The sequence below is a fragment of the Anser brachyrhynchus genome, assembly GCF_964034855.1.
Source record: "Anser brachyrhynchus genome assembly, chromosome: 13".
In the NCBI taxonomy this organism is placed as follows: domain Eukaryota; kingdom Metazoa; phylum Chordata; class Aves; order Anseriformes; family Anatidae; genus Anser; species Anser brachyrhynchus.
Window position 1 is genome coordinate 7,770,328 of NC_137708.1, and position 12,443 is coordinate 7,782,770.

The 12,443-nt window shown below is 41.1% G+C and overlaps 1 protein-coding gene across 4 annotated transcripts; it reads right to left on the minus strand.

Annotated features, from left to right (window-relative positions):
* Positions 1–867: 867 nt before the first annotated feature.
* VGLL1 (vestigial like family member 1) lies at positions 868–10,370 on the minus strand. Of its 4 annotated transcripts, XM_080553663.1 has the most exons (7): positions 9,699–10,370; positions 9,183–9,218; positions 6,999–7,061; positions 5,963–6,192; positions 4,953–5,372; positions 2,902–2,961; positions 868–2,052 (listed from the first exon to the last, which is right to left on the minus strand). In XM_080553663.1, the coding sequence occupies exons 4-7, from the start codon at positions 6,171–6,173 to the stop codon at positions 2,012–2,014; spliced, it is 732 nt and encodes a 243-aa protein (XP_080409789.1). In that variant the 5' UTR covers positions 6,174–6,192; positions 6,999–7,061; positions 9,183–9,218; positions 9,699–10,370; the 3' UTR covers positions 868–2,011. The 4 variants fall into 4 exon arrangements, with proteins under 4 accessions (XP_080409789.1, XP_080409788.1, XP_080409791.1 ...); XM_080553662.1 differs by lacking the exon at positions 9,183–9,218 and having other exon boundaries at positions 9,699–10,366; XM_080553665.1 differs by lacking the exon at positions 9,183–9,218 and having other exon boundaries at positions 4,953–5,067; positions 9,699–10,359.
* Positions 10,371–12,443: the final 2,073 nt, after the last annotated feature.

The following is a 12,443-nucleotide window of genomic DNA, read 5'->3' on the forward strand; positions in this document are numbered from 1 at the left end:
TAGTTCACACCTCAGCTGCCCCATCATCACAAAAAGATGGGAAGAAAGCCACCCATTCAAAGAAAATAATCCTGGGCTAGAGCAGAATGCTGTGAGCTTACACGCTACCCAAATGAAGGCAAATAGCTGTTTCCTATAGGGTCAGTAAGTTACCAGGAAATGTAATGCCCAGGCCACATTTGTCCTTCTGTCCTTTGGAGCAGTCTCTGCAGAGATGCGTGAGCATGCAGGGAGGCGGAAGCTGCTGAAATGGGCACAGACCAAGCATCCCTTCTCCTCCCATCACCACAGTGATCGCTGCATTCAGAGTGGGAACCGAAAATAAACGTGGGAAGTGCCAGATGGTAGCTGCTGAATGCAGGGCGCTGTTTGCCAAGCCCTTCCGAGCAAGAGAGCACCCCTTCTGAATGGGAATGAAGATGCTGTCATCGGAGCATAACGGCAGTGTGACAGCATCAGGGACATGTCGCAAGGCCGAGCAGAAAAGCAAGAAACAGTACATTCTGGACAAATAATATTGTAGAGGAAGAAATAATATATATTGTAGGCTTTTTATAAATAAGATACCCTCAGGCTGGCCAGGAACTTGCTCTCTTTTGCCAGGTCTGCTGCACAGGGGCAGGACGACAACATTGCCAGGCATTGCAGCAATAGCTTGAAGCATTCCAGTGTCAAGGCAGAACCACTGATGTCTCATGTCCTTGCAGTAAGAGACATGCATTTAAAAAAAACATTTCCACCCCCAACTCCCTCCACACACACTTTGTCCAACTCTACGTTGTTGGCTCACCAGAAATACTGACTTTAAAAATCATCTTGAATATTTCTATCTGTGACATGCACAGGACCAAATTGTTTCAAGAAGCATTAAACTTTAAAAGCATTTAAATATACTGTTATATGTCTTTACAGACCTTAGGGATAAATCATTTCAGCATTTTCTTTTAGGAGGGATGGCAGAGGCAGACAAAAATTTTAAAGAAATAACTTCAATGGAATTAAAACAAATTGGTAAGACAGATGTAGAGAGTACAGCACAGAAGTCTTTGCTTTGACTCATAGAGGAAGCCAGATTATTTTACCATGTAGCCTTAAACTGGGAAAGGTGGATGTAATAACAAAAGAACTAATTGGAAATGTATTAATAAAGTTAAAAGAGAAGAAAGGCAGTTTTGTAAAAAAAAAAATCAAAAATCACCTTGTTCAGATGGCTGAGTCCTACAGTATAATTATTTAAAAAAAAAAAAATCAATCACACAATGGATTTAGAAAAAAGTTCCTTTTTACCTGCAGAGAGGCTGGGAAAATGAAGCATTCCCAGCTCCAGCTTTTTGCTCAGTGGTATTTTAATCGCATCCAATGATTTCTAGATTTCTTTACAGATCTAGAGTTAAATTATTGTTTTCCAGAAAATTACACATTATGAGGGCAAAACAGAGCCTTCATGCATATGCTTATTATATAGTTTCTGAAGAATGTCCCCGTGAATTGCAAACATGGCCACAAATTATCATATTTATATTTTGGGAAGTGCAGTAATATACTTCTCTCGTGGCCTGTGGTTGTCTTGAAGTCTTGCAAAGGGAGCCCACAGTCTAATACTATTTTAAACAATATGGAGATATAAAATCAAGATAAGAAGTTGCAGCAATGAATTTATATTAATTGCATCCCTCCAAGATAGAATTGTGCTTCTTACCAAGAATGAATAAAAAGTGCTGAAAGTCCTTTCAAGAGAGGGTTAAGTGTAAAAAGCTGTAAGTAGACAATATTTCTTCACAAAAAACAGTCTGTTAGGTTCAATACCTTCAATACCACAACCATCAGAAATTATTTACTGAATAAAGAAAGATTTTTCATTCCTAAAATAGTAAATAGTATGTGTATTCTTCCATCTGAAAGAAAAAGCATGGCATAGCTGCAGTTCATTTCTTCTTGATTCACAGTTGCAAATAATAAAAGTTCATGGCAAGAACTTTCTCTGTCAGAATAAAGTAGAAACGTCCTGTTGCTAGAAGTACAAATCCCGTCTTCTGTCATGAATCTGAATACCTGAAAGACATAGCATTATCAGGACTGTCGAACAGCATAGTCCATGCAAACCCTTAGGATGTTGTGCAAACAAAATTGTACCTTTTGGTCTTCTCTGATGCAAGAGGGCCCTTACTAGAATAACCAGAATGACCCATCCAAGGTCTCCCCAAAATATTGCACATCAAAGAACCAGCATCAGGGTAACCTCCCAGATACAGGATACAATCTCAAGACCAAGAACAACACGGAAGCCCGAATGCTTTGGGAATAATTTTGTAGAGCAACTCTCCTAGCAGCGTGGTAGGTTTGCTGGTGAAAAGGGGTCTAGAGCTAGCACACAGGTCAAACAGGGAGCTCAGTACGAAGCTGAATGCTTGAGATACAAAGCAAGGAGCAGCCTGCTTCAAAGCCACAAACTCCACAGCTACACCTCAACACCCCTAGGGACACACAATAAACGTAGAGTCCTGCAGAAAGATGTAGCATAACTGTTCTTCACCAGCAGGGAAGCCAGTAAGTTTCTTCAGCTAAGATTATGACAAATCCACCATCTTACATTTGGCATCTTTCTGGGATTTGAAACTTGGACAGGTAGTGAAAAATAGGCATGTTGTGAAGTGGCAGTCTGATGCTACAACAACAAAAACTAAGGTAGATGTGATTTTTCTAACTTCATCTCAACAGAATGTTTTCCCTCTTTCTTGTTAATGTAATTTTAGGAGGTAGTATCTCTGGGGAAAAGATAAGCTTTTGAAATACAGTCTGGAAGCAAACAAAAAAAGCTTGAATTCTTTGTGCATAAGAAAGGCAGCTATCCTTTACAAGTGAGCATTAATTTGTTCCAAACCTGCTAGCTTCATTACTCACCTGCAGTGGCATGGCTTGCACTGGGATTTTCTGAGCCCTGGTAAGAGCTTGCTTTCCTGTCTTAAAAAAAAAAAAATACTGGAGATGAGCAGAGATCCAGCATAGAGCTAAAAGTAGGAAGTATTTCCTAAAGAAACCTTGTGCTTTTGCAGCCCAGCCTATAGCACAGGTGCTGGGGAGCTCTGTGCTGTCTGGCACAGAAATACACACTTCCATAAATATAAATATCAGCTGTTCTTAAACATGACACAGCGCAACGAGGAGCATATTTAACAGAGCCAAGAAACAGGGACTCTGACAGCCAGACTAGATGCATACATCCTAGGGACTTGCCAAAGGCTCGCTGTGTGCACAGGCCAGTTGCTTATCTCTTCTTTTTGGGTTGCTCGATAAGCACATGTGCAGCATTACACACGTGGTGTTATGAGGCTCCCCAGACATTCAGAAAGGCCTTGCGAACATCCCTAAAGAAAATACTTTAATTGCAGATGGTTGTGGGACATTAAGCTGTTTCACTTTCTTTCTTTTAATTTTTCCACTCAATTCCTTTCTGAAACATTGAACTGAAGTTGACCGTTGTTAGTGCAATTTCCTCTTTCTGACCTGAGTTTCATGAAACATCTCTTTTTTTTTTTGGAGGAGTCAGTTCCTCAGGCTCGCAAACCTTGATAGGCTCACATTGCCCCCTTGGGGAAGAGAGCACTTACCCTTGTTCTTAAATGAAATCCTAGAAGCCCAAACAGTGTCTTTAAAGCAATTAGACTGCCCTTTAATTGCTGAAAAAATCTAGAATGCTGCCTGCAAAATGCATACGTATAGTTTCAGCTAAATCTATACAGGTGCCTATCACGAGCAGAAAATTTGCATTCCAGCTGAAGACACACACTCTCCCTTTTCCATGCATGGGTAGGCATACATTAGGCACTCTAGTAGGAATAAGTTAACAACACACCTACAGCTGGGGTCCTTATAACAAAGCTTTGGTATAGCCTCAGAAGAGGGACTGCGGACCAGACCACACGCAGATATAAACAGTACTTTTAGCTCACGTCCTGCCAAATTCCTGCTGATGCAGATTAGAAACTGGGTAACCAGTAGGTGTTTTGCAGCAGGCTATTTTTCAAAACCAAAGGCTCGTGATCACTTCTTCACATGCCTGGTCCTTTTTATCCAGAAGCACCAGGTAGGACGTGCTGGTTTTTTTCCAGCAGACTCCCTGAACAATTTCACAACCCATTTTCTTGGAGGCCAGTGCCAAGCTGCCACCCGGGAACGCCCAGGAGCAGCAATGCAGCTGTACCTTAGCTGGGCACCCAGGCTCCAGCCAGGAAGCCCGGTCACAAAGAACTTCTCAAATGCAGAAATTATACACAAGGGAGTGATGTCATCCAGCAGCCCCAGGTGCTGTAGGTATGTAAGCACCTGGGAAGTGGACTTTAGTCCTGATGCACGTCAGGATTGTGATTCCTACTAATTGTTAAGAATAAATAAAACAATCTTTGCAACTCCAGCGTGAGCTGCTTTAGGATTGGAAACTCTACTGCAGAGAGCAGTCACAGCCTTTCACATACGCACAGGGCAGCACAGCTTCATGGAAGAGAGCCATTAGCCATGAGATGAGGCAAGGCTGGCCCACCAGCCCCCCTACCCACATCCTTCCAGCTGCAGACTGAGACTAGGGAAGGGAGAGAAACACCTGGCCTTTCTGATAAGGGCTGCAATTTCACATCTTGTATTCACAGCATCATTAATGCCATGAGGAGTAAGATAGTTGCTCAGGGCTCTTACCTAGGCACCCCTTTCTAATAATACGGGAGCATCAGTGCCACCATGCCTGTTACCTACAGGCTAGAGGTCTTGATAGCATATGGGTAATATCTATATTCACTTAAGCGAAGCACCACAGTACCCAGCAATGGTTATCTACTGAAAACTATTTCTATGAGGCAGGCTGAAGAAGTCTCAGATTTTAGCACTTCTGGGGCAGACTGTGTTATTTTGTCTCTTTGCATAAGTTGTCATCAAAGAATAAAGCGACAGTATTTCCTTACCTCCCCCAGGAACTGAACTTTGACTTATATTTTGTAATCCAGTAGGTCCAGTCATACAAGCAGGGCTTGAGTGTTGCTTCATGGTACATTCTTGCATGGATGTTAGGCACCTTTCCTGTTGCAGAAGACCAAGAAGAGAACCGTATTTCCTGTCAGAGATCGGTTCATCTACCACGTGCAGGTCAGGCAAGGCATGATGATACACCGAACTGGTAAGAGCGGGAGTACCGATCGAAGGGAAGGGCCACAGATCTGCAGGTTGAGTTGGATGACTCCGCAGAGCTGATGGCTGGTACTGGCCTGCCATACCAGCAGCAGAAAAATTCAGACCAGAGTTTGACATGCTTGTAGCAGAAGATGAAGGATATGGTTTGGAGCAATGTGAAGAGAAATTCCATTGATGGGGAGACATGCTATCTACTTAAAAAGAGAAAGAAAGCATCTGAAGTCTCATCAATTCCTGCTTTTTTTCCCCCCAAGGCAAATTCCAATGTATGTCTAAGGGAACACAACTAGACTGCATATTCTTTTTTACTGAAATATATATATTCAGTTTAGTGCTGCCTATCTTAAAAATCAATAATAAATTAATACTAAAAGCAGGCTAAATCACCACCACCTATACTTTCAAATTAATATTATACTGTTTTTATTCATCTTCTTACAGGCCACTGGCATAGACCGAGTTTTAACACTTGCAAGCTTAGATAAATCTCTTTTTGCAAAGACAACAAATTAAGCCATAATGCACTTACTGCATCTGACAGTGACAGAAGCTGGAAAATGAGGCCCTGGTCCTGCCAACAAGCCCATGCAGAGTTTGGGAAGCATCCCAGCAAAGAGAGGGATCTATCCAGGAAGTCCCTGCTTCATAAACCAGTGCTTTCAAAGGGTGATTTTGCTGCTATTTGCACACAGTTCCAAACTCTATTCATCAACAAGGTATGCATGAGAAAATAAAGCACATTGCATCTTATATTTCTTAGTGAGAACTAGTCACCCCGGCTCACCGTTCTTCAGGACAACAGTCTCACCCTTGTGCTTCATGCTCAGGTCTTGTGGGTTCTTGGCACCGCTTAGAGCTCTAGAAAAATGTTCATCTACCACGCTGTTAATATCCCCTTGGAAATATGTAAACACGACACTCTGAGACCCCCATTCTGTTTTCACGGGTTCTTTGCTTTTACATGGCTTTGGAGAGAGCTTCCTTGTTTCCTCCATTTTCAATAACGAGCAGCTCCTGCCAAAAAAAATAGAGTGGTACGAGAGAAGTACTGTTCAACTTACATTGCACAGCCAGCGTGAGCCCATCTTCCTCCTGAAACTGGTAGTGCCAGAAGAACTGTTGCTGGTAAAATTAGATCCTTTATCTGGGTTTCTGCCCTTGTCACTCACCTTTTCTTTCTGATTTCCTTAATATATCCTTCTAATGCAAAATACTTCAGGAATATAACAAAAGGAGAAATCTTTCAATAAATATGCACTACATTTTTCAGAATCATGATGGAAATGCATTTGTCCCAATCAGATAAACTGAGTTACACTCATCTAACTCATTCAAAACTGTTTTTTGCTGCTGAGCTTTATATTTGATATCTCTATACAATATATAACATTATTAAGGGATAGAGTATCTTGAAAGCAGAAAATGGACCTAATGGTTACCAGCATTGTATGAATTACTGGTTAATGCCATAGCACAGGCTCTCTTGCAGAATAAAATTGGCACGTCTGTCCACCAGCTGCCATTTCTCACCCCTGTCTTCATCTTTATAACCCTGGGCCTAGGATACGGCACTGTGCAAAAATACCCTGAGGATGGAACTATACTAAAAGAATTGAAGCACTCCAACAAGTAATTCAGACAAAATACAGAGGTGGCAGTAGCTGTGGATGACATTCAGGATGAACTTATCAAAATGCTTTATTCAATTCTGTTTTCTGCATTGTTCAAAAAGTATATCAATAAAGTGAAAAAAAAGGATATTAAAAAAGAAAAAAGACTAATTGAAGCTTAAAATAATAAGTTCAGATAAGGGAAAGTACCTTGATGACTTGTCAGCACACACCTCCACAAGGAAAAGATTTGAGAGTAGTCGTTTGCTTCACCTGTTAGACAGAGAGACACTCAACTTCAAATTATAGTAAATAAGTTTTAAAAGGCTCTTTTTTAATTTTTTTTTTGGGGGGGTAGGGGAACAACTTACCTAGAAATGCAGTGGATCTGACAGTTGCTTTAAGCTTTGGTAGCAAGACTGATAAAACATGCTGTAGCTCAACCAGAAATTAAGGATTTTAGGCAGGAATTACTCTAAAATCATTTGCAGGAAGTCAACAGAAGACTGTAAGACTCCTTTTTGTTCTCCTTAAAATCTTTGCTGCCAGATATGGTAAGAGTAGGGCAAGGAACGTCACCGCTTGCACTGGAAAAGCCTCGTTTTTATGCATTTGTGCAGTTTCTGGCCGCAGGGGAGTTAGTTCTATAGCCAGACCTCGCACATTCTGCTGTAATCAAAATCATATTTAGCAGTGCTCATACTATGAACGCAGTGAGAAACGCCTGCTGTTTCTATTCAGTTTTTCAGTCCCACTGTCAGCTCATCACATGGCATAGCATAATCGATTCACCTTGGTAGCAGAAGGAGGCTGCTATTTTTTGGACACCAGGGGAACCTTTGGTCAATTATGCAAAACCTAATGAATCATCAGATTTGTGTTTCAATCCAACTAACCCTGCAACAGGAAGCATTGATTAGCCCACTCCTATATATTTATCGTATTTCTTTTCTAATAAACCCTCTCAATCCTCAGAGGTTTCCCAATAAACATTGCGTTCATCTGCGTGTCTTAAGTATCTGCAATGGCTGTCTCCAATTGTCTGTGTTTCCTACACATGAAAAGACCATTCAGGCTGCAAAGTCAAGTACTCAGACATTAGGAAATTTGGGGGATTAACATTATCCAGCCATAATCCATCCCCCTTTTCATGACTAATCCTTACAATCCAATCCTTAATTATATATGTCATTTTAATCTAGTCACTCAACCCCCCAAAGCTGAGACAGAGCCTATTTCGTCCCCTCTTCCTCTTTTTTTTTCCCCTCTCTCCACTGCCCCCTCCCCAGACATCTAAACTCCCCCAACTCCTATGTCTGGTTTTGTGTGTTAACTCTGCCTCCCCCATATGCTCTGTTCAGTTCTCCCCCTCATCATGGTCCCTCCCTCAGCTAGCCCTAATCCCCTCTCATCAGCTACCAATTCGTGTTAAAACTCAAGAGTTTCTCGGTCCTCATTTTAGGATTTCAACTGCTTTGCCTTTCCTGCTTCCTTTCCCCAGCCTCCAGTCCACCCGAACACAGTGGTGAGGATAGGACACGCACAGGTTGGGTACCAGTTAGGAAATGCAAGGAGATGCTCCATAACAGTTATCTGATTGGGAAGACACTCTTCCAGAAATTTTAATACTGACCAAGCTTTCCCAAATGCAGTGAAGTTAAACCACAAACCTTCCTTCTGATTTACAGCTACCTTCCCACGGCATATGAGGGGAACAGGAACTAGCACACCTCAGCCAAACATCTAGTTTAAGCGCAAGGACAGGCGCTACTTTTCTCCAGTCTTGTTTCAGAAAGCAGTGCACTATTTAGGTTATGAAACTTTCTGGTTGCTCAGCTGGAGGCTGATGCTTGCCATGGAAAATTCCAACCCGAGCGGTGAAAGTTTGGCAAAGTCATCAGCAACCATATGGCTCGAGAAAGGGTTGAGAAAGATCAGATGATCTCGACAGCAAGCACCAAACCAGCTCCTCTTACACTGCTCCAACTACACATCAGCATACAATTTAAAAGGCATTAGCTCTGGCCCAAAGGACCATTTTTCTTGTTCCTCACACACTGCGAGCCAGCCATTGTGTCTTTATACCACTTTATTAACACGTTTAAGTTGCTCATGACATTAATTGTAAGCTCCTTTGGCACCATTTATTGGCGCGTAGCAGCTGGTACGCTTGTGTGAACTGTGACAACAGTACAGTTACAACACTAGAATAAAATAGGCTGATAAAGAAATAAATCACCGTTCTTGCTTTCTCATTCCTCTTAAAAATCTTTTGGGTTTTCCGACAAGCAGTCATAAGAACGCTGGATATAACCTGTTACCTCAGTCCTCTCAGTGCACGTGAGGAGTCTAATGCCATGAGAGTCAGGGCTTAGATTTTGTGGTCTCCATTACCTGAACATCTCACTCTTCTATCTTCTAGCAGGAAGCCTGGAAAAAAGGCAGAACTCCTTCCAGTCTGCCTGCCACAAACTGCTGCCAAAATATAGTAGAAGTGGAGCTCAGGACGAACAGACTCAGCTAGCCTTACGTTGCTCTCAGAATGAGTGGATTATGGCAAAACAGTGCAAGCAATTGTCCAAGTTATTCGCCCTTCAGCAGACAAGGCTACATGGTAAACAGGCTTAAGAGATGTGGTTGTTGACTGCTCACCGCAAGTGACAACACTTTGTTTCTCACATTTCCAGCCCTTGCCTGTGCTACTGATTTCCCATCACTATAGCTTCAGATAGGGAACTCTTTGCTATTTCGCACTGCCTGAATCAGTCTTAAAAATAAAAACCAAAAAGCTTCCCACTTTCCAAGTGCTGAGCAATAATTCAGCAAGCAAACCATTCTCCTTTATTGTCTTTCAAATAAAGGGGCATTTGAGAAAGCCAGCGAACATGCATTGAAATTAAATTCTCATACCTTAACTCACTGTCACGAGCTCTGGCACACCGTTAAGATTTTCTCCTGGCGGGATGGTCATGCTGTGTCCAGCAGCTTGCGATCCTTCCCCTGTACAGCTATATACACAAGCAGCGACTGCAGGAGGAGACAAGCAACGTTCATGAACTCCCTACATGCTTTCTAGCCTCTAGCTGTGACTGAACTAGGCGTTTCCCCCAGCCTATCTACTAAGAATGCATGAAATGCACTCCAACAAGTCAACCAGGTTAGGAGGTTTCAGGAATGAGGAAAATAGGATTGTAAGCAGGGCTTTTTTTCATGACAATGTACACAATCAAGACGACAGTGTCTGGACCTCAGAAGAGTTTAGAATAAAGTGATAAACAAGTTACAGTAAAGAGCCAAACTGCTTGCTTGGCCAGGGTCAGAAAGGACTTTCCTGTTACAGGTTATATCACATTCGGCATTAAGCGTTTCACTAGAAATGTCTGCAAGATCATCCATCTCCATTCCACATAGGCTGGCTAACCAATTGTGGCTTATTCATTTATGGACCTCTTTAAATGGCTACAGAAATCTTCAGAAAATAAAAATATCAATCTTGTTCTGTAAGTGCTGTAGCAAGAAACCAGTGGGTTTGTTCTGTCTTTTGCTTTCATGGTAGGTTTACCAAAATTACCAAATTGCTGCCATTCCAGAAATGCTGCATCAAGGTCAAATTCACGTCTCAGCTAGAAAAATACACTGGCAAACTAGTCACCAAACTGGTGACAATACCTTGTCTCTTTTAGTCAGCGGCTTAAGAGTTTGTTTACTCACCTAGGCAGAAAGTAGGGCAGCACAAGACAATTCCCTCTGTAGAAACACGGCACAGAACGGATTCGCACATCTCCCAGAACAAGTTAACTATCAGCCTGTAAGATTTTCCAGGACTGTGCTTAAGCCTTTTGGTTGACACACTCTTCACGTAAACAAGTTTCAACCACGAGACAGGCTGGATTTCCAGTGTATCAGCAGGGCCAGTGCCCTCAACATCTGAATCACTCTTGGATCCACCTTTCCAAATTCAGTTTTATATTGCAGAGATAATTTCTGCTAAAGCTTTTTTAGACGTTGCTCATGAACATCCTCTGAGGTTTGCAGTTAAAACATAGTGGTGTTAGATGGCCTCAATTTACAGCCCCTCAGTGAACACCCTGAGGAACGGTCAGGTAAAAATGAGATTGCTGTCCCTGTTTCTTTCCAGTGTATGAACTGAGACAGCAGACTACCAATGCTTTTGGTTTTAGCATTCAAAATGTCAAGCTTTCAACAAAATAACAGCTTTGATTTGTGAGAATAATTAAAAAAATCTGGTTGTCCTACTTGGGGGGGAGGTCGGGACATGACCATGCACACACACAGCAGAAAAAAATCTCAATTATAACTCTGTTGTTTATGCAGTTATTCCTCCTGATCATTCTATCTTCAAAAAAGGCCCATAATGCACCAAACCAGGAAACCAGGATGAAGTCTGGGGCAAAACCCACAAGGGAGAAACAAAAAATGTGGCCCAGCGTAAGCATTAGCAACTCTAGCAACGTCTATGCTAGACTCCAGTTCAAAAGCTCTGGCATGTTAACACACATGCTTTATGAACTGAAATCACTGCCCACCAAATGATACGGTACTTTTTTACTGAGGAAAAAAAAAGAAAGAAATACATTCTCTCAGAACTCATAAGAAAAGACTTTTTGTTCACGAGTTTGTTTATTAAAAAGGTAGTATAAAACACAACCCCTTTAAGAAACAAAATTGAAGACAAATCAAGGGATTTTCAGATGCTGTCACAGGTCTAGAAACTATTCAATATTTTGAAATGACTTTTTTTCTAAAAGATAACCGAAAACGATCAATTTAACTTATCAAAAGAAAATAACCTGTCAGAAAAATTCAAAGTCAACTTAGTGAATTTTAATCTAACAATATACTTTGATATTACAGAATGAGCAAAAAACCAATCTGCTGCAAAAGATTCCATACTTCTCTAAATATTTTACAGAACTTTCAAGAGCATCGTGACAGTAAGACTTCAAGCCCTGTATAATGAGCACTGAAATACACACAAGCCAAATCAACACAAGTACACAACTTACATAATTATATTGCAGTATGTTTCCTCAAATCAGAAATTTTAAAATCCAATTAAAATCTATAGGTATCTATCCCCCACTCTTTTTTGGTTAGGTTATACAGTTCAAGAATTCAGGGTAATGATACTGATTTTTACTGGAAAGTTTAGAGGCAAGTCTGGGTTTCTATGAAGCATCCAATACCTTTAAGTTTTAAGAGAATTAAGCTAAATAAACTTGAAATTGTGAATAGATTAACCTTAACTGAATAACGACTAGGACATGGTTTAGTTAAAATGCACTGCATTTAACATACTAATGATTTTAAATGAACTGCAATCCCCATACAAAGTGTAAGTTGTATGAGGGACTAAAATTCAATTAAAAAAAAGGTAATAAAAGAGTCAGCAGGAGAAACAGGTAAACATTTTGATGCAAAATGAAACTAACTCTCTTTACAGCTGCATATGCACATTCGAGAACCTGTTGCAACTTCCATGCCTGTTCTTTTGGGGCTTTTTGTTTCTAGATGTCTACCTTGGCCATGCTCCTCAAACACAATCTCTGATGAATACTTTTAATTCCATACAATTACCTTGCCAGCAAACCACTAAACAGTGTTTTGATTGTAAAGCAAACCACCAATACGTCT

Coding starts and splice junctions, on each gene's coding strand:
- VGLL1 (XM_080553663.1), bottom strand. CDS start 6,173: ATGGAGGAAACAAGGAAGCTCTCTCCAAAGCCATGTAAAAGCAAAGAA. Junction 5,373..5,962: donor GACTGTTGTCCTGAAGAACG/GTGAGCCGGGGT, acceptor TCTCTTTTTAAG/TAGATAGCATGTCTCCCCAT. Junction 2,053..2,901: donor TGCAAGCCATGCCACTGCAG/GTGAGTAATGAA, acceptor TATGTCTTTCAG/GTATTCAGATTCATGACAGA.